The sequence below is a fragment of the Prionailurus bengalensis genome, chromosome B4, assembly GCF_016509475.1.
Source record: "Prionailurus bengalensis isolate Pbe53 chromosome B4, Fcat_Pben_1.1_paternal_pri, whole genome shotgun sequence".
In the NCBI taxonomy this organism is placed as follows: Eukaryota; Metazoa; Chordata; class Mammalia; order Carnivora; family Felidae; genus Prionailurus; species Prionailurus bengalensis.
Genome location: NC_057358.1, coordinates 13,754,340 through 13,780,154, shown reverse-complemented (window position 1 = coordinate 13,780,154; position 25,815 = coordinate 13,754,340). Strand labels below are relative to the sequence as shown.

Genomic DNA, 25,815 nt, shown 5'->3' with positions numbered 1-25,815 from the left:
CTTTGGGTATGCTGACATTTTATAGATTAAGGAAGCAAAGGCACAGATTTTCCTTAAAACAAATTTAAGTTGGAGTCTCTAAATCAATTTGCAGGTCAATTAAACCAACAATGATATGCATTATCACCCTGCTGCACTGACCCCTTCTTTCTAACGCCACAGATACTCCCAGTTTTTGATTAAGTATTCTCCAGACTGTGACTGGGGTTGAAATACAGTTATCCCATTTTACCCATCTCTCCTACGAGTTCTACAGCCTGAAAGCAAAGTGAATATAAAATCACTAAAGAGACCAGTAGAGATTACAGATCACTGAGTTTCCAGTCGTAACTACAACAGGCCTAATACACAAGCCCAGAGACTTCATTTTTAATCTGTAGTTCTAAAAATTAGTTACACTTCATTAATAAGTCATGTAATCAAATACAACTAATTTCGCTGACACTAAAGACCTCATCTTAATAGTATAGCTTATAATCCAAGGTGGGGACTCAATACATGCCTGTAAACATCCTTCTGAATATATTAGCACTGTATAATCACATCATCCATTTAATATTACATACTGCCATATTTTGTTTTATGAGAACCTGGCACAATAAATGCCAGGTGAATGAATTTAAGGGCTAAGAGCACTAGAACACTTTTGATTAAAAAAAAAAAACTTGCAGGGATCACCAAAGACTAGAAAAGTACAGGTTTACAGTACAGAATTACAGCAGATACTTACATGTGGTGCTTACTCTGTGATGATAGTTCTTTTACACACTGGATATTAACTCCTTCAATGCTCATCACCACCTTTTGAGGCAGGTTAAGTTAATTCTTCCCACTCACAAATGAGAAGGCTGAGGCACAGAGAGGTTAGTTCACATAGCTGAGAAGGAGTGAAGTCAGGACTGAAAATACAGGCAATTCAAGCTCGAGAGTCCATGCTCTTAGCCACTATGCAATAATGCCTCTCAAAAGGAGCACAGGTAGGGGTAGGATTAATTATAGTGGCTACTCGATTTTTACTCTAAGAACTGTAAAGTATAAAGGAAAAAGTGAAAACAAGTTTCAAAATGCCAAGATACATGACAGAAGAAATGCAGTGGCTAGCCACATTTGCCTGAGAGAGGAATCCAAGACTTACAGTTTGTTTAAACTAGCAGTACGAAATAGAGTCCAGTATAAATAGGTGGTTTACTGCCCCCGAGCCACGTGATCTTGGGTATGTTCATGTTACCTAACCAGTCCTGACCCCTTCCCTTTGCTGGTAGGGCTGGCAGCACCGGCCTCATGGGTTTATGAGATGCACAGGAACGCAGATAAAGGGCCTGAGACTTGCTCCAAGAATAGGAGCTTTAAGTCTAACATTCCCCTGTGGTTCCAGGCAGTGTTTACTTATTTAGCATAATGTGTTTAACCTGGTGACTCATAATGCTCAAAATATTTTAGAAGTATCCATCCACATTATGCTATGTAAAATTCTTTAATATTCAAATGGACCAACCATGACAATGATAAACTTTCTTAAAAGGCAAATAACATTTAAAGTGATGGTATAACAACCTTTGGTTAATCTCAAAAGCAAGTAGTCAGGAATACATTGGTTATCTTTTTGCCCCTTTTGTAGCTTACTGGTAAGGAAAATAAAATATTCAATAACAAAGCTAAACCACCATAAATAGAAAATCAAATGCCAAACTAAATTTATTTTGCTAAAGAAAATTGAACTGTAAAAAAAAAAAAGTGCAGTCTAGATTTTGCACATATGGGGGAAAAAACCCTGAGATTACAACTGTATCACGATCCTCAAGTATATCTTGAAAACAATGGTATTAATACAACTTGCAGAGTAGATTAACTTACGGTTTAAACTTCATGTAAACATGGCCGTTGAACATAGGCTTCATATTGAGAGAACAAATTCTGACAGCTTGAGAAACCAAAGAAGCTAAATGTTGACTTAAAATGGTTAAAAGCTCCTAACAGCCTCATGTAGAGAGTTTCCATTTTACTGATTAAGTTCAGCTTTGTAATCAAACAAGGGTAACACAGGTAACTAAAATCTCAAAGACCCATTAAATGTCTATTACTAAGGACAGTACAAAACAAGTTTTGTGAAAACAGCCATTCTTCCCTTTGCTGTCCTGTTTTACATTTTTTTTACCACAAAAAGACAAGATCAAAAAACTGGACAGTAGAACATTAACTTTTTAAGAAGAATATTAGTTACATTTTTTAAACCTGTGAGAATCAGAATTCAAACTAAGCTTGGCCATTGGGAGTACCTGTAAATCTGTGATGCTTTCTCACCACTGACACCATGTGACTATTTCCTCATAAAGAAAACATAAGAAACGGCACTAAGAAATGTATTTTTCCGTGACACCTTCTGCAGATTTTGGTTAATACGCTGAGACTCCAAACGTGTAAAGAATTTATCCCATATTATGAAAGAGCAAATCATGTGGTAGCAATATAATGCATAATAAAGTGTAGCTTCTCCCAAAAAAGAGGTTAAGGATTAAGAAGGTATTTGAAGTGCTGGATTCTTGCCATCAGTGCAATTTTACTCAAACTTATTTTAGGTCAGTAAAGCAATGGGGCAATCAGCTTAGGTAAAATTTAATTAGGAATACTGAAAGCTAGATTTACTTGCTGCATTTACCTTCATGTTGGACACCATGATTACAAATCCCAAAATCACAGAGATGAAAACATAGTTGTTCCCAACTGAGGTTTTACTATGCAGAAAAACAGAAACAAAAACCAAACAACTGTATTCCATTTCAGTGTTCATGGTTCAAGTAAAAATGTTCTCATAATTCAGATACACACTTTGGCCAAGCCAAGTTTAGCTTTATCACATTTAAAAAAATTCATGTATAAAAAATAAGTATCAGTTCAAAATATAGATTATTTCAAGAAGAGCTTGTGGGGAATATAAAAATAATTAAATTTGGTGGAAATGTTAAAACCGCCTGAAATTCAGAAGATGTAATATTCGTGTATTGTATGAAACACTGTTAGGTGCAGATGCACTCAGGAGTATCTTGTTTTGCTGTTTCTGTTTAGACCAGGTATGCAACATGGATCTCTTAATTTGTGTTATTAAGAGGGGCCCTGAAAGTGCTCCATTTCCCCACTTCCAAGAAACCCTCCCGGTCCCAGTGCCCCACCCTTTCAAAGCAGCATAATGGCCATCCGTTCCAGAATTTTAGAGCTTTTTGGAAATTATTCTTTTACAAGGTTAAAAATCTTTTAAGAATTACTGATTCAGACATACATGCCTCATAACAGTCTGGATTGCTTCAAAATATGAAATCAAGCTGTAATTAAACCTGTTTACATTGAATTTTAGACCTTAAATTTCTGTATCATTAAGATCCCAGTATTTTAATCAAAGTAGAAAATAGAGTGTAATTCCGTATCACCTATTTTTCTTCAATACAAGTACAGTGAGTAATTAACGGGAATGACAACATAACAAAAATAGCACTTGTATGTATTTGCCCAAATTAACTCTTTCTCTAAATTCAAGGTGTATGGCAGGTTGAATATTTGATCTTAGTGATGGTTACGTTATCAGTTTAACGCTTAAACACTGAAGGAGGCATTTCTCTATTCACACAGACTTCTTATATATGTATATGCTGATCTGTCAGTTTTCCTTTCATGTTTGGTGTCTAATCACTAAATACGTGTATTTTAAATTAGTCTCTGTGACCCTGTGTTCTCTTCAGAAGCATCAGTAATGCATTTGGCCAATAGTTTGAAACATGAATTGTAAATTAACATAGCATATAATCCTGACAATATGAAAAGAGTCCCAAATACTTTTTTTAAAGGTTAACATTAGAAAAAAACAAACTACAATCATCAGCTGTTTCCTGAAAATTCAGTTGAGGTAACCTCTGCAAGTCACAGCTCCACACTTGCACACAGTTCTGACCCTCTTTTTGGCTGGGCTGTGGTCAACAGAATCTGAAGATACATCTCCAGAACCTGAGTACACAGAAAAAGAAATACACAAGAAAAAGTTAAGACCATTCAGAATGAAGTTCAAATCTCTTATTAGTTTTAAATCAATGTGAATGTTCAGAGACAAATTATGAATTATCTTGAAAGGATGGTGTGGAGCTAGTAAGAGAGAAAAGCATATCCTATTAGCCATACTTCCAAGAACAGCTTTGCGAAATGATGAAACTTAGTGGGAAAATCAGATACACATTCAATTTCATACATTATTTAAGGGCCATAAAGTCAGGCCAAATAGTAACAAACTATAATTAACACTTAGAAAAACAAAGGAAAGAAAAAAACATATGGTCCCAACAAAGCAAATAAAATTGATGTGTTTTTTTAAAAAAACCAAATCCAATTAGGAATGGAGTAAGTTCAGATGTGATTTAAATATTTTCAATCCTCTGAATATACATCTCTTTAAATTTTTTAATGTTTATTTATTTTTTAGAGAGAGACAGAGTGTGAGCGGGGGAAGGGCAGAGAGAGGAAGACACAGAATCTGAAGCAGGCTCCAGGCTCTGAGCAGTCAGCACAGAGCCCGAAGCGGGGCTTGAACCCACAAACCGTGAGATCATGACCTAAGCAAGCTGGACACTTAAAAGAGCCACCCAGGCGCCCTGAATATACATCTCTTGGTAAATTTTCAGGAATGTATGCCTTACAATTTTAAAATACAAGTAGTATTGAGAAAAGATGTAGAACAAACTTTGATAATGGAAATTATGAAAAAAAGCAGGTGACAGCGTGATGCTGAGAAAAGAGCATTACTCAGCTCAAGGTCAGGCAGATTTTAGTTTTACCTCTGGCAGAGTAGCTTTGTGACCTTGAGTAAAAAGACCAACTCTTATAGCCTCATTTTTTTTCTTCTTTAATATTGTTTGGTTCAGATGATCTAAGGTCTCTTCCTACTCTGATTACAGTCTTCATATGCAAATAACTGAAATCAATCAAACCTTACTTGAAAACCGTACCTTTCATTTGATAATCAAAAGTGAGCTCTTCTCCAGCATTTATGGTTCTTGTGGAAAACAATGCTATTCGGGGAAGACGGGTGTCGAGATTATCAATGAAAACATTAAACACCTGAAGATTTGGGTCGCACTAAAAAGGAACATTAGAACCCATTTAAGTAAAAATGTAATGGACAGGCTCTTCTACATGCCATATGAAATATTTAATTCCCCAAACTATTATTTTTTAAGTTTCATTGGAAATTAAGTTGTTTACTGTTTAGAGGTCTCTGAGGCATTCAAATTTAAAAATACTATTTTCCTTTACAGAAAATCTCAGACATACATTAACACTAGAAAAAATAATAAATCCACATACATTTACCCTGCAGTTCAACAATTAACATTTTCACCAATCCCATTTCATCTATCTCAACTTTTTAATTTTTCTGGAGAATTATAATGCAAGTTTTATATAACATTATCATTTCACCTGTACATAGTTCGGTAAGGCATAAAGAAAGAGAAAAACTGTATTTAAAAAAATCAAATTAGCATTATACAACTCAAATTTCATAACGCATGGAGGTTTCATTGCCGTAACTTCTGATTGGTTTTAATATTTTGAGATTTCTACATTAAGTTCTGGACTATGCAAGAAGAAAGAGCTAAGAAACCAAAATCATTGTTTTAAGTGCCCTTGAATAGAATACATCTATTTTGAGAGTATTTCAAATTTATCACTAAGAAAAAAATTAAAGTAAAAATTTAAATCAGAAAACTAACAAGGAGTCAGAAGGTCTCTGACATTTCACTACTCAACATAAACTAGTTTCTTGGAATAAAACCCATCAAAAGCTTAGCATAGTCTACACTTCCTTATATGGTCAGGTATATAATACTCTCTGGAGACACATTTTCCTTGTAATCTATAAGATGGAGGAAACATCAATCTCACAAGCCTAATACTATTGTATTTAGAGTACAATTTAGAATTGTATTTTAGAATTTTAATTTACAATTGTAATTTAGGAAAATGGCCCTCAATACTTCAATACTCTATGAATTCTTAAATTCTGTAAATATGTTAACATATTTACATTTTAAGAAAATATAGCTATGTTTAGCTGCATATCCTAAAATTCAGCTGTTAACTTCTGTAAGAAACCTCTACAGTTGTATGTAATTCTTAACCTTGCTACCTCTTTTTTTTTTTTTTTTTAATTTTTTTTTTCAACATTTTTTATTTATTTTTGGGACAGAGAGAGACAGAGCATGAACGGGGGAGGGGCAGAGAGAGAGGGAGACACAGAATCGGAAACAGGCTCCAGGCTCCGAGCCATCAGCCCAGAGCCCGACGCGGGGCTCGAACTCACGGACCGCGAGATCGTGACCTGGCTGAAGTCGGACGCTTAACTGACTGCGCCACCCAGGCGCCCCGGCCTTGCTACCTCTTAATTCCTCTTCTACAAGAAGATAATACCTAAAGAGCTCTGGAAAGATTAAATGAACGTATGTAAAAACTTGCAAAATGCATGGTATTTGGTAGGCACCTCAATGGATTTTCCTAATATGGCAATAATACAATAATCTAACCAAAGAGGTCTCTGTATTACAATACTTTGGAAATATTAAAAGGCTAAGTCATTTAAAGATAATTATTCCTCAACTATGGAAAATCATTAAAAAACAGTGTAATCACACTTACACTGTGATTCACAAAATGAGAGACATTTCCATATCGGGCTGCATCCACTGTGAATTCATCAGATTCATAATCCAGATCAAAGAGATATGTGATTCCTTTGTTGTCATATAACTGCCCCCGTCTTTCAGCTTCTTCACTGGTGATTACCTAAAAAGAAAAAACTATAGTATATTATATAGCTATTGTTGAACTAAAGAAACACTCATCCATAAAACTATTATTATTGTTTTAGTGCCTCCAAAGGTTTAAAAAGTAACAAGTCAATGTGTCATCAAAACATTCACACAAACTACTCTACACACAGAAGCAAAGACATGGGAAGCTAAGGGGAGATACGAGTGCAGGACAATCATGGCTGCTTAGGAATCAGGACAGCCCACAATCAACAAGGGGAGACAGTACTACGTTTATTCTCATTTATTCACATGTTCAAAAAGCTACCCAAATATAGCTTTCTATAGGACCTACCTGGAATGTAAAGGAAGAAATTTACAGTAAAAATGCTCTAAAAACTTATTTTTCCTGTAACTCATCTATGCAGTTAGTTACAAGGTGGAAATTTGTTACAAACACAGGAAAGAAGGTACGTTAAATTTGCAGTCAATTGTATGCAAAGTTTAGTTTTGCAGACCAGGTTGTTTTCATGAAATTCTGTGGATCAAAACCATCCTCTGCAGTTCTAAGAACACAGCTTTACCAGATGCTCAGCTTAAGAAACCAAAAATGTCCAGGGGCGCCTGGGTGGCGCAGTCGGTTAAGCGTCCGACTTCAGCCAGGTCACGATCTCGGGGTCCAGGAGTTCGAGCCCCGCGTCAGGCTCTGGGCTGATGGCTCAGAGCCTGGAGCCTGTTTCCGATTCTGTGTCTCCCTCTCTCTCTGCCCCTCCCCCCGTTCATGCTCTGTCTCTCTCTGTCCCAAAAATAAATAAACGTTGAAAAAAAAAAATTAAAAAAAAAAAAGAAACCAAAAATGTCTAAAGCAATTCATGGTGTCAACCAGGTATAAATAACTACTGCATTCAGTAAGTCAAAACAGAGAAGAGTTTGATCATACAAGATCTAGTATCCTGAACAGTGATTTATAATAATCTGCTATTGTCTAAAAATTTAAGGATCAAAACAGGGCTCCAATTTAATCTCAGAATTTTAGATGAATAGATAATTATATGTGGCCTAATTCCATAGAACTTTTGCATTTTTCAAAATGTTTATTCATTTTTTGAGAGAGAGACAGAGCACAAGCAGGGGAAAGGGAGAGACAGAGAGAGGGAGACAAAGAATCTGAAGCAGGATCCAGGCTATCAGCACAGAGCCCAACAAGGGGCTTGAACCCACGAACCGCGAGATTACGACCTGAGCCCAAGTGAGATAGATGCTTAACCGACTGAGCCACCCAGGCGCCCTCCACATAACTTCTAAAATGTTAGATTTGACAGCCCAAGATATGCGGTCACACTTGTATTTTTCTAGTCACAGATTAATATACCACTCAGTTTGAGGAAGTGTAGTACAGCAGCAAAGTGCACTCATTTTGGAGCCTTGGTTTTGAATCCTGGCTCTTCTTCACTACAATGGGACCTTGATGAATTTTTCTGTGCCTGTTTCCTCAATGACAAAGAATGGACCTAACACTGCTACCTCAGAGTTACTCAAGGATTAATGAGTTAACACATAAGGTGCTTAGAATAGTATGTGGTACATGGTAAATACTATTTTTTGTATATATACGTTATATGTACAAAAATAAATTTGCTCGGGGGCGAATGTGTCGCTCATTCAGTTGAGCATCCTGATTTCAGCTCGGGTCATAATCTCAGGGTTGTGGGATCGAGCCCCACGTCGGACTCTGCTCTGAGCGTGGAGCCTGTTTGGTTTCTCTCTCTCCCTCACTTGCACTCTCTAAAAAATAAAAGTTAAAAAATAAATAAATACATAAATTTGCACAGTCAATGGTAATTTAGAGACAGTCTCCAGCTGAGCTACAAAGAATTTGGATTTTTTCATGGATGCGATAAATGGTTTTATGTATTGTATTTTCTAACACTTGCTCAGAAAGTATGCCTACTCTATAGTACTTCTCATGTTGATACAGTAATTGAGTTCTGCCAACTACAGTTAACCATATTTAATCAAATGGATGAATTACAATCTAAAGGTTCCAAAGTCAGCATGCGTTTAGATCTGATTTTCTTCTTAGAACTTTTATGTCATTCTTCACTCACATGAGGAAGGGAAGCAAAAATAATATACAAACAGGGCAGGGGACAAAAACATGAGACTCTTAAATATGGAGAACAAACAGAGGGTTACTGGAGGGGTGTCGAGAGGGTGGATGGACTAAAGGGGTAAGGGGCATTAAGGAATCTACTCCTGAAATCACTGTTGCACTATATGCTAACTAACCTGAATGTAAGGTAAAAAAACACATTAAATAAAAATTAACAAAAAAGAACGTTTACGTCATAATAGCTGCCATATTTTACAAATGCCAGTTTCAATGACTATAAATGGGTGTTTGTTGAAAACAGGACTATTTCATTTATAATTATATGTATTTTTTTGTTCATATACAAGTTTATATTTCTAACTATGCCCGTGAAACCTTCTTCCCAAGCCAGAAATTTCTACATACTTGCAAACGATAATAAAAATATGTACCAATATCTGTTACTGCTGTACAATGTTAACTTTTCAAAAAGCATAAACCTCCCACACACATTATTTGTTATATGTTGAACATACCTCCCCAACATATTCCATGACAAAACTCATTCTTTTAATCTTCACAAGGGTTTTTACACCCCAGCCACAGCCATTGCTAGTTCGAAAGATGCAAAGTGAATACTGGGTGCCTTTTTGTACAATCCTATTGGGACAATCGGGTCCACACTGACACCTCGAGTTGCATTCATAAATGGGGGTACCAGGTGGGATTTTAATTTGTTGGTTTTTATTATAAGCCAAAAGAACTCCAGCTTCAGCAGGACAACATTTCTCAAAGAAGCAATCTGTACACGAACAACCAAAGGTAGCTTCATTGACTAAGCTGATTCCAGGAGCTGGTTTGTATTCATTAATGTAGTAGAAGTCTGAAGGTGGGCCCTCTAAGTCAACAGTATTTTCAACAAATATCATTCCTTTATGATTCTTTCTTCTGTTGAGTTCGTCTTGCCATCTCTGCAGAGCTAGCCTCTGTTTAGCCTTCTTTACAATGTACTCGGCAATGGCAGGTTTCAAAGCTTTGTTATTGTCTTTTATTGCTTTGCCTTTCTTTACCTGAGATAAATAATTATGCTTGTCATTAGAAAACTGCTGGAGGAGTAATGGGCACTTGAGATTTTGCAAAGGTTCCCAAGTATTTGTAGAATCTGGCCATCCTTTCCATTTTACAAGATAATATTCCATATCCTTAAAATATAAAAGAAAATTGAAATTAGATGACAGTCCCCATTAAAATAATTCACTATCTTAAAGAGTTAAGGCAGCTGTTATCACTCTAAATAAAGTTCAGAATATATTAAGAGCCAGAGGTTTCTAGATGAACTACAAAACATAAAAAAATATAAAACCATTTTTTCTTTGCATTACATAAAATATATACAGAATTTAGTTGTAGCACAGTATGTTTGAGCATAGGTAAAAGAATTGCACCTGAAGACAAAAGTACTGAAACTCATATTTTACCAAACAGTGACTGTTAAACAAAAAAAAGTATTTTATCTTAATCATAGAAACAGGGAGTCTTCAAACTAACAATTTATGACCTAGGTTAGCGCTTTACTTGGCCAGCACTGATGTAAGCATCCCCTGAGGTAGGTAATTTTAGTATTTTACACTGACAGAAGGCAAACACTATTTCTCAGTATCATGGGCACACATCCCTTTGATGTTCTAGGGACATAACGTCCAGTATAGTTATTCCTAGCTGCATGTAGCTATCGAGCACCTGAAATGTGGTGGGCCCAAACTGAGATGTGCTTTAAGTGTGTAGTACATACTGAGTTACAAATATCAAACACATACACAAAAAAGTAAAATATTTCTTCACATATGACACATATTGATTACATATTGAAATATTTTGGTTTTACTAAATATATTGTTTTTTAAAGATTTATTTATTTGCTCATTTATTTATAGTAATCTATGCCCAATGTGGGGCTCAAACTCACAATCTTGATATCCAGAGTCCCATGCTCTACTGCCTGAGCCAGCCAGGTGTGCAATCTCACTTGTTTCATTTTACTTGTTTAATATGGTTACTAAAAAATTTAAAATGACATATATGTAGCTTACATTGTTTTTATTAGACATCACGATTCCAGAGAATTCTCACCTTATTTAGACTCACCCATGAATGGATTAGGAAGCAGGCAGTGAAGCCACCAAAGATCAAATATTTTGATTTATCCCTCAGACTGCTGTTGTGGCCACCATGGTACCTAGAATTTTGCCTTCTTACCCCAGTGACTTGACTCTGTTTTCTTTCCTTAAAATTGGGGAATGCCATGTTAAGTTTCTCTTAAAAAAGGTAGTCAAATGTGCATAATAAAAAAAACTTCGAGGGGCACCTGGGTGTCTCAGTGGGTTAAACATCTGACTCTTGATTTCGGCTCAGGTCATGATCCCAGGGTTGTGAGACTGAGCCCCGTGTCTGGCTACAAGCTGAAAGCAGAGTCTGCTGAAGATTCTCTCTCCCTCTGTCCTTCCCCCACCTGTGCTCTCTCACACTCTCTCTCAAAAATAAAACAAAAAATTCTAAGGTCCTTCAATTTTTTCTTTGTCCTCTGGAATATGTCCACACTCTAAAATATGAAAGTGATTAAATTGTATTCTCCAGTTTTTAGTTATTTTAAATCATCGATATGGATTAAATTTGCTTTTCCTTGAAAAAAAATTTTTTTTTCAACGTTTATTTATTTTTGGGACAGAGAGAGACAGAGCATGAACGGGGAAGGGGCAGAGAGAGAGGGAGACACAGAATCGGAAACAGGCTCCAGGCTCTGAGCCATCAGCCCAGAGCCCGATGCGGGGCTCGAACTCACGGACCGCAAGATCGTGACCTGGCTGAAGTCGGACGCTTAACCGACTGCGTCACCCAGGCGCCCCTTCCTTGAAATTTTTAACAAAGTTTTTACTATAAAAGGGTGCATATGACACCTTGTTTTACTATCCATAATTTATTAATGCCAAATAACCTGGATGGCCTAGGAAATGTTGCAGAGGCACAAACTGGGGTGAGGACCACTGAGGCAGCTTTGCAGAAGCAAGTTGCTTAGCCAGGGAATAAGCAAATTTTCTCCCCATTGAGTCGTTTCAATGTTTTATTACATTCTACTCGGTAAGCAATACTGCTGGTGAATTAAAAGAACTTTCCTTCTTATGAAAATGGTCAAAATATGCTTTACCTGTTTAAAAAATGTGGTTAAAGTGTGAGGATATGCACAAAAACTGTACTTTCATGGAAATACATATTGTGATTTCAGGGAAAAAAAGAAAAGCTTAGACATATATTTAAGTGTTAGTCGAACTGGCAAAGTGTAACATAGATTTCTCCCTCCTGCCAGGTAACTTTTACAATTTAGGATTTACGTTGGCAGATATCCGCTCGACAATGATGGGATCCACGTGGCAGTAGCTAACGTATATCTATTTTCCTTATTAATTAGGAAAGCTTTTAATTTTTCTGACTCCAGAATAAAGCAATGCAACTCTGGTCCTCTTTTTTTTTTCCACTACACTTTTTCCTACAATAACCCTGGAAGTTGTCAGCAAATGATGGAAGAAACAGAAACACTGGCTTCAAATCAGATGATTAAGCTCAATTATCATTCAGCAAAACTAGTAACACCATGCCACTGAAGTGGGCTCCAAATTAACATATTGTATTGTTTAATAATGAGCCAGATGCATTGTTAGTGATTAAGTTTTGCATGTTAATCACATTGATACTTACTTAATTTATAGATGGTAAAGATGTTTATAAAACAAAAGTGCCTTTGGCAAAATAGTAGAGAAATATTAGTGATATTTTATTTCTACTTCATACTTATTTTAGTAAGTATATTTTACTTTGCAATCCAAAAAAGATATTTGTTTTGAAGAACTGATAAATTTTACACAGAAAAATTAGTATGTATGGCTTAACAAATTTAATTCAATATGCTGAAGTTCCAAATAAAAGCCCAAAAGTTCATTAAGCCTCATATATTGTATCAGTATCTTATTCTGACACGCAATCAACTCTTGATTACCCATAGAAATGGAGTACAGTTGTAAAAATGATACATAAATCACTCCTGTATAATTTAGAATGCATCATATGAATTTTTTCTTAAAGACATTTTCCCCCACTATGTTTGGCTTAGGTTAAATTCATTCAAGTATCTTAGTATTTAAAATAAGTATGTGCAAGTTCAGCCACCAGGGGGTATGATGAGACGTAAGGTAGTGCTAGCCTTTAGGAGTAAAAGCTCACTGGGAAAAGAAGGCAGTAATATGTCAAGTAAGTAGCAATGCAAGGCAGTACAATTTTAAATGCCAAAACAAGACAATAATTACCACTAGAATACAGAGAGGGAAATCAATATAGTCAGAAAAGAGCACAGAGCAAACAGAACTAAACTGTGAAAGACTGATAGGATTTGTTGGGTAGGGAACAGGGCAGGCAGGATGAAAACCACCAGCAAACTAGGAGCTAAGATCTGTATGAAGTATTCAGAAAGCAGTGAAGAGATGGATTTGGCTAGCTTTAAAGTTCAGAATATTGAAGTGAGAGATTAAACTGTAATGGCAAGGTGAGAACAAATCTTAGCCTTGAATATTTGATGGAGGCATTTGAACTTTTTTTGTAGGCCAATAGTTTTTACAATTCTTAGAAAACATGGTGTTTCTGTGGGGAGTTTCATTACATACAAATTCATTTGGTTTCCATCATGTTTATTAGGAACAATTTATCAGTCTTCTCATTGCCAGGCCAAAGACTCTACAAGCCCTCATGTTACTTGACTTAGGCTTTGACACCACATTTCTCTCTTCGCTATTGTTCCTTTTCTGCCTTCTCTGCTGAGACTATTGTCCCCGCCCATCACTTAGTGCAGATACTTGAGGCTCTGTCCTTGGCCCCTTTTCACACCAAGTAAGCGTTTGTCCCTTTTGAAAATCTGAAGAAAGCGATGGACCTTCCCCTAACAAAGTCACATATGCAATATTTTGGATAATTGAGGATATGTGGATTCCAGATTTAAAGTTAAGAATCCTTGCTCTAAATGCTCTCTGGGCAACCTCATCACTCCAACAGTTTTAATTACATGCTAATAACTCCCAAAATTTTTCCTGCACCTCCATATATCCAATAGCCTACTGGATGCCCAACAGCTTCTTAAATCCCTCTATTTCCATGGAACCCACCACTGTTCTTTCAAAATGGATTTTTTTCTTTTCCTCATCAAGGGTAATCTTATCATCTACCCAGTCACATGAGTTGCAAACTAGGAGCTCAATCTAGATTGTTCTCAATCCATCATCAAGTTTCTTCAGATACTTGTTCCTGTCCATCTCTTTACCATAGCTCTAGTTACTTAAGGTCTTCAATTCTTGCTGGGATTATTACATTAATCTCCTAACTGGTTTCTCTGCCTCCAGACTGACAACATCCCAATTTATCATTACTGAAGTTTTCTTACAAAAATAAGAAATCCACAGTACCAGTCATTCTGTTACTTTCTTCCTTAAAAATTTTAATTGCTCCTCCACTGCCTAAAGAATGAAGTTCACACTTCCTATTATAGCAAAGAAATCATTCTTGACTGAGTCCCTGATATCTCTCTGACAGTCTTCCATTATAACCCCATTTACATACCACCCTCTAGCCATACTAACTCCAGCTAGTACTCGAACATGCCAGTCCTCTTCACCCCTTTCTGCTTTGTTCACAAAGTTCTGATTACAATGACCTCTTCCATTTCCATAATGAGCGTATTTTGGTTTCATTTTTTATGTGTAGAAAAATCTACTCATCTTTAGAAGTCAGCTCAAATGTCCCCCTGTCCCTGCCCATGAAGTCTTTCCTTCCTCTCTTGCCCAAGAAGAACTGATCACTGCCAATCTCCTTATGTTTCCATTTCTAATCTTAACCAGAAACCATGAGGGATGAAATCTTCGTAGCCACAGAACCAAGCACAATTGCTTGCTGTATCTTAAGCTCTATTAAATGTTTCTGAATGCATAACAAAAGGTAGGACTATCAACATGTATGCAATTAAAAAAAAATCACAACAGTAACTATATATGAATCTTTAAAAGAAATAAAAGCTACTAAATTTAATCTGGGTTGTTTTTCAAATGTATATATTGGAGGACAAAAAACAAAAGCTATCCTCCCATTAGCTACTTTCTTCTGCAAGTTTTGAAATCATCATATTCAATGTTAGTGGTAGAATAGCCTGAGTCTAATTATGAAAACACTAGTGTTCCATGGAAACTCAGTGGCTTTTCATACCAGTAACTGACCAAGTAGCAATTCTCAGACCTGGGTTAGTGGTCGAAGACGGACACAACTGAGCAACACAACCCTGGAAAAGTCCTTTCCTGGAGCTTTGTTTTCCTGATCTCCAAAATATGGGTTTTAGTCAAATGATTTCTATGTTATTCCTGCTCTTCACACACCACTCTAAGTGAATCAGTCCTTTAGGAATATTAATTTAATGCTCAATGTGGAAAATTCTGTCAGTATGTGCCATGCAGTGTAGTGATGGTTCGTTAGACATAGAACTACCTGGATACTTTATGAAGTCAAAGCTTTGGTAATATTTCCTTCTTAATCTATGCTTGCTGAGAGAGAAGTCTTACCAATGTGCATGGGGGTGGTGAATTCTTCACCGATGAGCTAAGGATGTTAACAAAGAGTATTCAGTTTTGTCATAATTTTTTCTGTATGAAAGGATAACGTGGCAAGAACATGCAGCAGCAAATGGCATTATTACTATTTGCTGAATTGGACCCTGACATGAACTCGTAACAGTAACAGATCTGTTGTGTTGTTCCTCCAGTGAGCATTCATTCCGTTTCCCCAAACTGCCTACTTCAGAACTCCTCCACCTTCTTCAAGGTCACTATCCCACTACCCACCCCCCCATTATTTTCAGTAGCAACACACCTCCTTGTTCCTAATACAGAGAGAAAACAGAAACTCTCTCATTTGCACCCTCCCCTGGACACATCATTAGAGAAAAGGCAGATGCAGATACGAGGAGATGCACTTCCTCCATGAGTTACCCTACCTCTCGCCTCTCCAGTCTCTCCCTCTCTACTTGTTCTCACCAGCATTTAAACCTCCTGCAGTTTTTATTTTTTTAAACTTCCCTTTGCATTTGAAAAAGCAAAATGAAACCAAACCTCCTTTGAGATACAAATGCTAGAATATGTAAGGAATCTCAAAAAAGATGTGATAAATTACTAGTTGAGGGACGGGAGACTAAGGTGACAAGAGTGGAAGATTTCTTTTCAGTATAAGAACATCCAACTTTTATAACATTCAGTTTTGAAAATCACATGCATATATTACCTATTGAGATTTAATAAAAAACAAAATTATAAACACCCTTAAAACCTACATAGCACTTTATCCCTTTCTTCAAAGCTAGAATTCTTTAAAGAGTTGTCCATACTGCTTGACTCTACTTTCTCATCTCCAATTTATTCTTTAATTCATTCTATTTAGGCTTCTATCCACGCACAGACACTGCTCTGAAGGCATCAATGACCCTTCCATTGCTCAGTCCAGTGGGTACTTCTCGGTTCTTCTTTGACCCACTGGCCTCTTCTCTATTTTGCTGACATTATCTCTCCCTTAGGCTTCAAGATTCATTCTTCCGGTTTTCCTCCTACCTTTCTTGCCAGTTTGTATCAGTTTCTTTGATAGCTCTTCCCATGAGACCCTCCCCCCCCCCCCCCCCCCCGCCCCAACTACTCCTCCATCCTTGTCCTCTTCACACATTTTCTTTGTGTGAATTACTGTAATACCCTCAAACCACTTTCAAACCATTCATGGCACAACAGCCGGAATGCTATCTTCAACATACCCACTGCATCAAGTCACTCCCCTGCTCAAAACTACTCAATGTTTCCCTAAGGCCCTAGAGTCCAAATTCTTTTCTTGGGCTGCAGGGATCTGTGCTTTCTGGGTCCTATCCATCCTTCTAGCCTTCTTTTGATCCCTCTTGCTGACTACATTCCACTCACACTTTCTGTTCCTTAAAGAAGTCAGGCTCTCTTCTCCTTCAAGACTCCCCTATTTATCTTTTCATCCTTTAGCACTGAATTTAAACACCATTCCTCAGGTACAGCTGCCTAGTTTGTCTATAAGTTAGACCCTTCCGTTACATTAGGACTCACCTCAACTATAAGCATGCTGTACAATTTTATTTAAGGGTTTTCTACCCTCACCAAAAGATAAACTCCATGTGCCAGGGATCATACCTCTGTGTCACTCATTGCTGAGATCCCTAGTGTCAAGCATACAACATGAGAGATGGCAAGAAATATCTGTTAATTAGTGGGTAACCATACCCATTCCCGGAGCCTCAAATGCCATCTTTTTGCCAATTACTTCAAGATCTATGTTTCCAGTTCTCACTCCTGACTTGGGGCCACATTTCCAACTATCTATTGATCATCTTACACTTAAATGTTCTCAACCTAATCTAGTCTTCCTATCCTAATCCTCCTATATTCCTGGGTCTTGGTGAGGAGTATTATCTACACCAGCGCAAGTCAGAAACCCATGTTTTCATATATGTGAAATATGTGTGATCCCACACTGCTGGATCCCTACCCAATCCTCTGACCACTCAACCACACTTGTACATTTTGTAACCATGAGAATAAAAAAAATTACTTATTTCTCTTCACCTCCATTATTACTACTTTAAGCACCACTATTTCTTGCCTAGACTACTGTAGCAGCTTTTCAGAATGTTTAAGTGTGTGTGTCATTCCCCTCCTACATTCCTCACTGCACAAAGTTCTCTGAATTACGTATCTGATTGTATCCCTCTTTTTAAAACCTTTCATATGACTCCCCATTGCTGTAGAATGCTGCAAGTTCTTCACTCATCTCATTCTTTCCCAGTCCCACATTCTAGCACTCCATTCTCTGTACGAAAACTGTGAGTTACCGCACCTGTCTTTTCAGGCCTCAGTGGGATATCCCTTCTGGGAAGCCTTCTGTGGCCTAGCCCAGGTGCGCCTCCCCCTGCACTTATTATGCTATATTGCCATAGTTTACTTCTCAATCTTTCCAGTAGGCTGTGAGTTCAAGATGAGAGACAGTTTCTGATTAATCTTTTATTTTTCCCAGTGCCTAATATAGTATCCACACACAGAAGAAACTCAAATATTTACTGAGACTACAGCAAGATGATATAGGAGCTATTAATCAACAGACTGCTGCTATAATCTGAGCATGAAGCTAAAAGGGTCTAGTCTATTGGTGACTGTGAAGAGTGGAGAAATCACTAATGCAGAAGCCAGTTAAATTCATTAGCCACTAACTTAATACCCACTTTGTACTAGAGACTACAGTAAGACATAGTCCTGGCCCTAAATAGTTGACAATTTAGCACAGAAGGTATGAAACCAAGCTATAAAATATGTCAAGTTCTAGACTAATAACAAGAACAGTGCTTTCTAAGTCCTGAATATAAAGCAATTAATTTTAGGGATATGGGGGAAGGCCCAGTAATAGGTGGTAACCTTTCAGCTGAACCTTGTAGGCCAAAGAGAATTTTGTCAAGGAGGGAAACAATAGTATTCTAAAGAGGGAACAAGACAAGAACAGCAAAAGGGCACAAGGGTACATAATGTGTTCAACGAATTGGAATATAAGCTATGTTCCCAATGCTTAGAAGAGTGCCCAGCTCATAGTAGGTGCTCAGTAAATCTTAGCTAAATCAAAGAGCTTAGGAGTATTGCAGTGTGGATAGAAAGCATGATATGTGACAAGCGATGAGGCTGGAAAGGTAGTTGGTGGCCAGATAATAAAGGACCTTAGTTCAAAGGGTCTCGTCTTAGATTGGTAGACAAGTCATTAAAAGGTCTAAAGCAAGGCCCTACCTAAAGCAACCAAAACTGTGTTTTAGAAAAACTGTTAATGGCTTTGAGGAATATGGCAGTGAAATAGTGTCTCTGATGAGCTAAATGGAGGGGTACACACAATAAAAGGACAGTGTCATAAGATCTTTCACTCGCCCTGAACAGGAGTGGGGAGACAGAGGAAAAAAAAGGTAGAGGTATGATGAAATAATACTGTCCTATAGATTAAACAATTTGTGCTAGAAAGGAGAAGAAATGAGGGATGTAAGTGGCATAGTGAGGACCTAAGTGTGCAAGTAAGGTTGCTTATTCCTAAACAAAAAACCAAAAGGATTGATGAGAAGGACAAAGGAGAAACCAAAGCGCAAAAACTATCCAAAATCTAACAACACTCAGAATCCTGTATAAGAATAATGGTAGTTCCTTCAATCTCAGTACAGACCCCTAGGAAACTAGCTTTGTGAAAGTACAGTTGAACAGGAAAAGAATGAACAAGAAAAGACAAATAGAGACAATATAATCTGATGACCTACGAGTGGGTAGGGAGGAGGGAGGAATTAAAAATGTATAAAATTACAAGGTTAGGTAACTGGAAGTATTCTGGTTTTGTTAATCTAGATAGGGAATCCTAGCTCAGGGTACAGATTTGAGGGAGGAAAATTGGTACAGTTTAAACATGCTGAATTTGGGTACCTGTATAGTGTCTACTTTGAAATGAAGTCCATAAAGAGGTCAATGCCTCACAAAGATTTGGGAGTCATGAATCAAACAGATAGAAGTAGAAAGCACTGGGAAAGAGGGCATCTAAAGAGCCACTTCAAGGTGAGAAGAGGGCCAAGGACACAGCTATGGAGATTATCTACATTTCCGAGAAAGGACAGACAAGAGACAACAAGGAGATTCCGTAAGAGTAGTAAGAAAAATAGGTAGAGACAGAGGTGAACAACAATGACAGAAAACCTTTCTTCAATATGAACATCATAGGTCAGTCTCTGTTGTAAGGATATACTTACATCCACTCATTTAACCCTATGGTGGTCCCCGCCATTATGAGTTGGGTACCATAACTATCCTCATTTTACAGATGAAGAAATGGAAAGACAGGGAGGCTAAGAAATTTGCTAAAAGTCACTCAACTAATAAATGGTAGAGCCAGAGTGTGAACCTAGGCAGTCTCTCCATGGACAAGAAAATTTCAAAGAAGGAAAGGAAGGTCAACAGTGTTAGATGTTGCTATGAAGGAGAGTAAGATTTGAGGTGCTCATATTGGCAATTAGTTAATGAGAAGTGAAGAGACAATTCCCAGGAGAAAATATTTACAAACTGTGTATCTCATGAGGGACTATCTAGCATATATAAAGAACTATTACGACTCAATAATAAAAAAAAAAAGCCAACCCAATTTTTAAAAATGGGCAAAGGCTCTGAATAGACAGTTCTCCAAAGATATACAAATGACTAAAAAGCAGATGAAAAGATGTTCAGCATCATTAGCCATCAGAGAAATGCAAATCAAAACCATAAGGAGGTACTACTCCATTCCCACTAGGATAGCAATAATCAAAAGTGTCAGATAATAAAACGTGCAGGTGAGGGGTAGAGAAATTCAAATACTTGTAACACTGCTAGTTCGATGTAAAATGGTGCTGTCCCTCTGGAAAAGGTTGGCAGTTCCTCAAATGGTTAATCACAGAGAAACTATATGACTCAACAATTCAACTCCTAGGTATGTATCAAGAGAAGTGAAAACACATCCACGCAAAAACCTGTACATGCATGTTCATAATAGCATTATTTATAATAACCCCCAAACAAAAACAACCAAAATGTCTAAGTGATCAATAGGTAAATTAAAAGTGATAGTCCTATAGTGGAATATTTGGCAATAAAAAGGAATGATGTATTGATACATACTACAACATAGATGAACCTTGAAAACACCACCTTGAAAACACCACGCTAAATTAAAGAAACCAATTACAAAGAAACACATACAGATTGTAATGTTCTATTTACATGAATTGCCCAAACAGGGAATCTATAGAGACAGAAAGTAGATGAGTGGTTGCCTAGGGCTAGGGCTAGGGCTAGTGGGTAAGGAGACTGGGAAGGATTAGGGAGTGATGAGTGAGCAGAGTGGAGTTCCTTTTCAGGATAATGAGAATGTGTAACCATCACCACAAGTCAACTTCAGAAGAACTCTGAGAGCGTGTTAAAAGCTATGAATTGTATACTTCAAATTAATGAGTTGTATGCTTTGTGAATTACATCTCAACAAAGCTGTTTTTAAAAGTTAATGGAAAATGAGGTAGAAGCAAAGACAGGAAATGCGTGAGTAGGGACACGAGGTCAAAGAGAGGTTGGGGAAGACCTGAATAGGTTTTACTGATTGAGAGAGGTCAGTGGAAAAAGAGCTTAATAAGGGGGAAGGGGGTGCAGAAAAACACACACACACAAACAAAAACATCACAGATTAAGCAAAGTCCTTTAAAGGGGATGGAAAGGACTAAAAAAGGAAAAACAGTAACAGCAAAGTTACAGAGAACTTGTGTGAAGCTAAGTTGAGAATTCATACTTGCAGGATCCTATTTTTCACTGAAGTGAAAGATTAACTGAGGTAGAAGAGGTCTGTGGCTGAATATGAAGGTGAAGGATAGAGTAAGAAGTCCAGAAAAGTAATAAAAGTTGGAAAAACTGCTGACAAGAAAAGGAAAAGAAAGCAACAGACAAAAGGCTTTAGTAGAACGGAGCGGAGTGAGACTAGAAACAGACATTACTGGCACCAATATGTGTGACTATAGGATACTCTTGGGTAGATTGGTCAGACCACCATTTAAACACTGAGATGGAAGATGACTGGGCTGTTTTTGGGCTGAAGGTTGCCAAGAGTATAGGTGAAATGCTTGATCATAAAATCCCACTGAGCGGGAAAGGCAGTTACATGAAAAGATGGCGGATGTCGCAAAGGAAGAACTAGATTTAATGACTGAATCGGTATGGAAGATGGAGGAGGAGGAGTCCTAATTCATTTGTCTGGAAGAACTGACAAACGACCAAAAAAGAGTTCCACACAGGGAGCAGGCTACTCTGGAGAAAAATGAATTACTCAAAAATATATCGTAAGGTTTAGATTGAAGAAGGTTCTTAAGAAAACAACGCTGTCATTTGAGAGAAACAGGAATCAAGTGAGGCCCAGAGAAGCGAAATGACTTTGATGAAGCCACAAGGTACCAATCGAAGACTAGAAATGGCTTTGAACTCCAGGCCATTCTATTAGACCACAGAGCCTCACTAGTATCTGGAGTTTGACACAATACAGGACATACACGATGGTGATGCTTCATGAGGAGATTCAACAGCACTAAAATTGGGTTTGAATTTCTCTGTTTATTTCAGGTGATAGTGGGGAAATATGATTCAGGAACAAAATGAATGACAGGAAAAGCCAATATGAGATAAAACATTTGCTCTGGTAATCCACACGGAGATAATCAAGAGTTGGATGTAGAATGATATAAGCACCTTAAAATATTCTAATGCAAGAACATTTAATGCTTCAAAATCCTCTCAATGTTATTTGGCAATATAGATGATAGGACATATAAATTTATTATGGCTTAGAATTTTTAACATTAAGAAGAGCTTTTGCTTACTTTTAAGGTCTTTTTATGTTACAGAAATATGAAATACTGAATTGAAGTCTGATTAGGTCTCTTTTAAGGGGCTAGATATTTGCCTTACCTTTACTACCTTGTAGTCACACAAGTATTCCACCTCATAATTGTTTAGATTCCTTTTGGTGATTCCAATCGATTTACATGTGAGTTTTTCTTTTCTACATAATTCCTGAAGAGTATCAAGTGAAACTAGGCAAGGCACACACCAAGCTACAATAAGAAAATAGAATTCTTTACTAATGAAATAGCTACTCAATTAAAACCAAAAAAAAAAAAAAAAAAAAAAAAAAAAAGGAAAAACTTAAGACCTCCATATCCCCACCCTTCAACTGGCAATTTTACAGGACTAAAAATTCATATGACAAGAAACCATTTATGTGTCTTCCAGAAAAGTTAAGCATTAAAGAACTGTTTTTGATAAATTGGTCTTCTTGGATTTTCTCATGGATCTCTATTCTACTATGCTTAACTAATGTCAATTCATTTCTACTAAGCCACCTGACCGAACAGTTTCAAGTCTGTAAGCTTTCCTAAAATTACATATAGATACAAAGGACAACAGAGATAATGTTTTTGACTTTTCCATTATATTCTACATAGAATTGCTGGTTTAACAAAATGTAGATTCCTAAGACAAACTTATTGTTAGTAAAAATATCTTAAATAGATTTTAAAGCAGCCTTATAAGTTGTTAAAAAGAACTAGTCCCCTTTACCTTAGCTGGACAATAAGAACTGAAATCTAATTGAAATATAGTTCCATAGTCACATACTCATACATCACATGTCCTACTTTCCCCATTCTGGAAAGCTGCATGAAATTTTAACTCCATTTATAACTTTGCCTCTGCTGTAGTGTATTATTATCAAGGTAAATAAGCCCTAGAGTTATAATAAATAATGGGGAATATATTTTCATAATAGTCATTTCCTGTGTTGTTTTTAAAGCCAAGGTTTACAAAACAGTGTATTCAATTTACATAATCCATATACCAAGCTTAAAGAAAATCAGACACACTCATAATTAACCTTACAGAAGCCAGTAACTAAATGTGCTGCAGAAGATTTTACTCCGAAATTTCTGTAAACAGTGTGCTACCATACGGCATGTAAAATACGTTAACACAAGTGGATGTTTAGAAATATATAATAAACTTGGTTTTGCGACTAGTGTTACGGTAAGCACTAGAAACAATCAAGGGTGCTCTGCCCCTGCCACACGAGGGTCCCATCTTTCTGGATTTCAGACTCACTGGAAAAATGTGAGGGTTGGAGTAAATCGGAATTAACCAAACAAAATCTATCAATAAACTCAAGCTTTCTTTGGTAGCTCTCCAAGGTAGTTGTGATAACCTTTTGTTTTGAGGTAATTTCCAAGGAAGAGAGAACACAGCTGCTCTCGCCACAGCCTTCCCTCACCCTCCCCAACTCACACAGGGGCTTCATTGTCAGAAACCTTGAAGCAGGATTTCCACCACCCCGCTTCCTACAAAAGGTTCGTAATTCGAGACCGAGAAAATGAAAGGTATTTCTCCCCCCACCACCCCCCAAGATTGGCGGAGAGACTGCTTGCTGCGGAGTGGCGGTTTGAGGGTACAAGAGTGGTTTAACACAAATGACCACTTACAAGTCTTCCATTTAAAAAACTTCGGGGTGTTTTGTGTAAAGTTAACCTCACTATGCTGATCACGTGCAAAGGAGGTTCCTGTTGGATATCGACCCAAGGTGTGTACGTCTGTTGTTCCTACCATTTTTATCTAGTTTAAGTAACTTGAGGATTCAAGACAACTCTCGACGGAAATGCTATTTTTGAGAAACAAACAAACAACACCCTGGAACCTAAAAAACCGCAAATCCCTGGTAACAATTCTATTATCTACAATAATGTAGAAAATAATTCATTTGCAAGATTTAACATTTCATTACCACTACAAAAACCTCACACTAGGTTCACACTAATCCCTAGTGGAAGAAAAGTTGGGGGATAAAGACATGATAATCTAGGTGGAGAGGAGTGCTGGAAAACACCTCTACGTTCTAGAATGTCTTGAAAATTCCCGTCTTTCAGACACGCGCGCGCGCACACTCTCACACACACACACAGACACACACACACATACACGCGCGCGCGCGGCTCAGCACCTAGTTCTCTGGCGTCCACGTAAATAACACGCAAGTTCCCGGTGGGTAAAACAATCACCGTAAGCCAGAGGCTACGTCTTCAAATACCCACTTGCTGGGATATTATTCTCCGACAGGAAATCTACCCTACCAGTGCGTCCAAACTGGGGTGCACGCTCCCTCATTTCCTTAGCGTTTATACTCCAGCCCCAATTTCTTTCTTTCCTCCGCTATCGAGGTCACGTTTACACCACCGGGCACTTCCCGCTTCCCAGTTAAAAGGCCAGCCGGAACACACAACGTCCCGCCCAAACCACCACAAAGGAGTAAACCACACGCGTGCCCACAGGCCCTCGAGCCCCCCTCCTCCCCCAGGGATTACCAGGAGCCGCGGCGGCCGCCCGAATACCTCCACACGGCGACCAGGCGGGGAGGGGCCTCGGGCCCAACGGGCAGCGGGGGTCGGGCCACGGAGTCCGCGGGACGTCCGCGGAGCGAGAGACAGCCGACCTCGGAGCAGGGCGTGCGGGCCGGGCCCCGCGGAAGCGGGGCGCAGAAGACTGCGGGGAGCGAGCGGGCCGTGCCGCGAGAAGGGTCAGGGGCCGGGGGATAGGTGAAGCCCGCGGCGCGCCTTTGGGGGCCAAGGTGTCAGCAGAGCGGGAGGCGGCGTCTCGCCGCGTCGCGCTCTGGCGGGTCCGCGGGTCCCGGCCCCGCTTCCCGGGCCTCGGGAGTTTGCCTGGAGAACGGGGGATCGTGAGGGACGCCGCTCTCCAGCCCTCACCTCCTCGCGCCTCGGCCCCGGCCGCCGCCATCTTAGGGAGCTTTCATTCAAACTGGCGCGGTCTGACGGGATAGCTCAGCTGGCCCGACGCCCCGCCCCCGCCCGGCCGGCGCGGGAGTCGGGGGCCCGGGCTGGGGGCTGGTGCCCGCGAGGCGCCCTGACGTCACCGAAGATCGACCCCGGCCACGGCGAGCGCGCATGCGCCCCACGTCGCATCCCGACGCGCAGGAGGTTGCGGGAGTCGCTGGGGGAGGTGGGCGGGGCGCGTACGCGGTTCGGGTTCAGGGTTCGGGTTCGGGTTCGGGCGCTCCTCCTGGTTAAGCTGCCAGCCTCCTTCGACGGCGCGGGGTAACTCCTAATTGAGGAGTGCGCAACGTCAGGCCTTCCCACGGTTTTTCGTGCTTTCACATGACCACTGCTTGTATGTTGTGCAAACTCCAAAACGTAGAGCGGAGCTGTATGGTGCAGAGTAG

At 38.7% G+C, this 25,815-nt stretch overlaps 1 protein-coding gene across 5 annotated transcripts; it reads right to left on the bottom strand.

Moving 5' to 3' along the window:
- Positions 1-1,458: 1,458 nt before the first annotated feature.
- Positions 1,459-25,534, bottom strand: SUV39H2 (SUV39H2 histone lysine methyltransferase). 5 transcript variants are annotated; one of them, XM_043563547.1, is made up of 6 exons: positions 25,343-25,534; positions 22,506-22,651; positions 9,948-10,079; positions 6,673-6,819; positions 4,986-5,115; positions 1,459-3,993 (listed from the first exon to the last, which is right to left on the bottom strand). In XM_043563547.1, the coding sequence occupies exons 1-6, from the start codon at positions 25,371-25,373 to the stop codon at positions 3,887-3,889; spliced, it is 693 nt and encodes a 230-aa protein (XP_043419482.1). In that variant the 5' UTR covers positions 25,374-25,534; the 3' UTR covers positions 1,459-3,886. The 5 variants fall into 5 exon arrangements, with proteins under 5 accessions (XP_043419482.1, XP_043419479.1, XP_043419480.1 ...); XM_043563544.1 differs by having other exon boundaries at positions 9,414-10,079; positions 25,343-25,530; XM_043563545.1 differs by lacking the exon at positions 22,506-22,651 and having other exon boundaries at positions 9,414-10,079; positions 25,343-25,528.
- Between the last annotated feature and the right edge of the window lie 281 nt (positions 25,535-25,815).

What these genes read in the sequence shown, in the direction of transcription:
- SUV39H2 (XM_043563544.1), bottom strand. Translation starts at nt 25,373, where the DNA reads ATGGCGGCGGCCGGGGCCGAGGCGCGAGGAG. An exon ending in GTGACTACAAGGTAGTAAAG is followed by an intron (nt 10,080 to 22,505) that starts GTAAGGCAAATA and finishes TTATATTTTAAG; the next exon opens with GATATGGAATATTATCTTGT. An exon ending in TCATGGAATATGTTGGGGAG is followed by an intron (nt 6,820 to 9,413) that starts GTATGTTCAACA and finishes TTTTCTTTTTAG; the next exon opens with GTAATCACCAGTGAAGAAGC.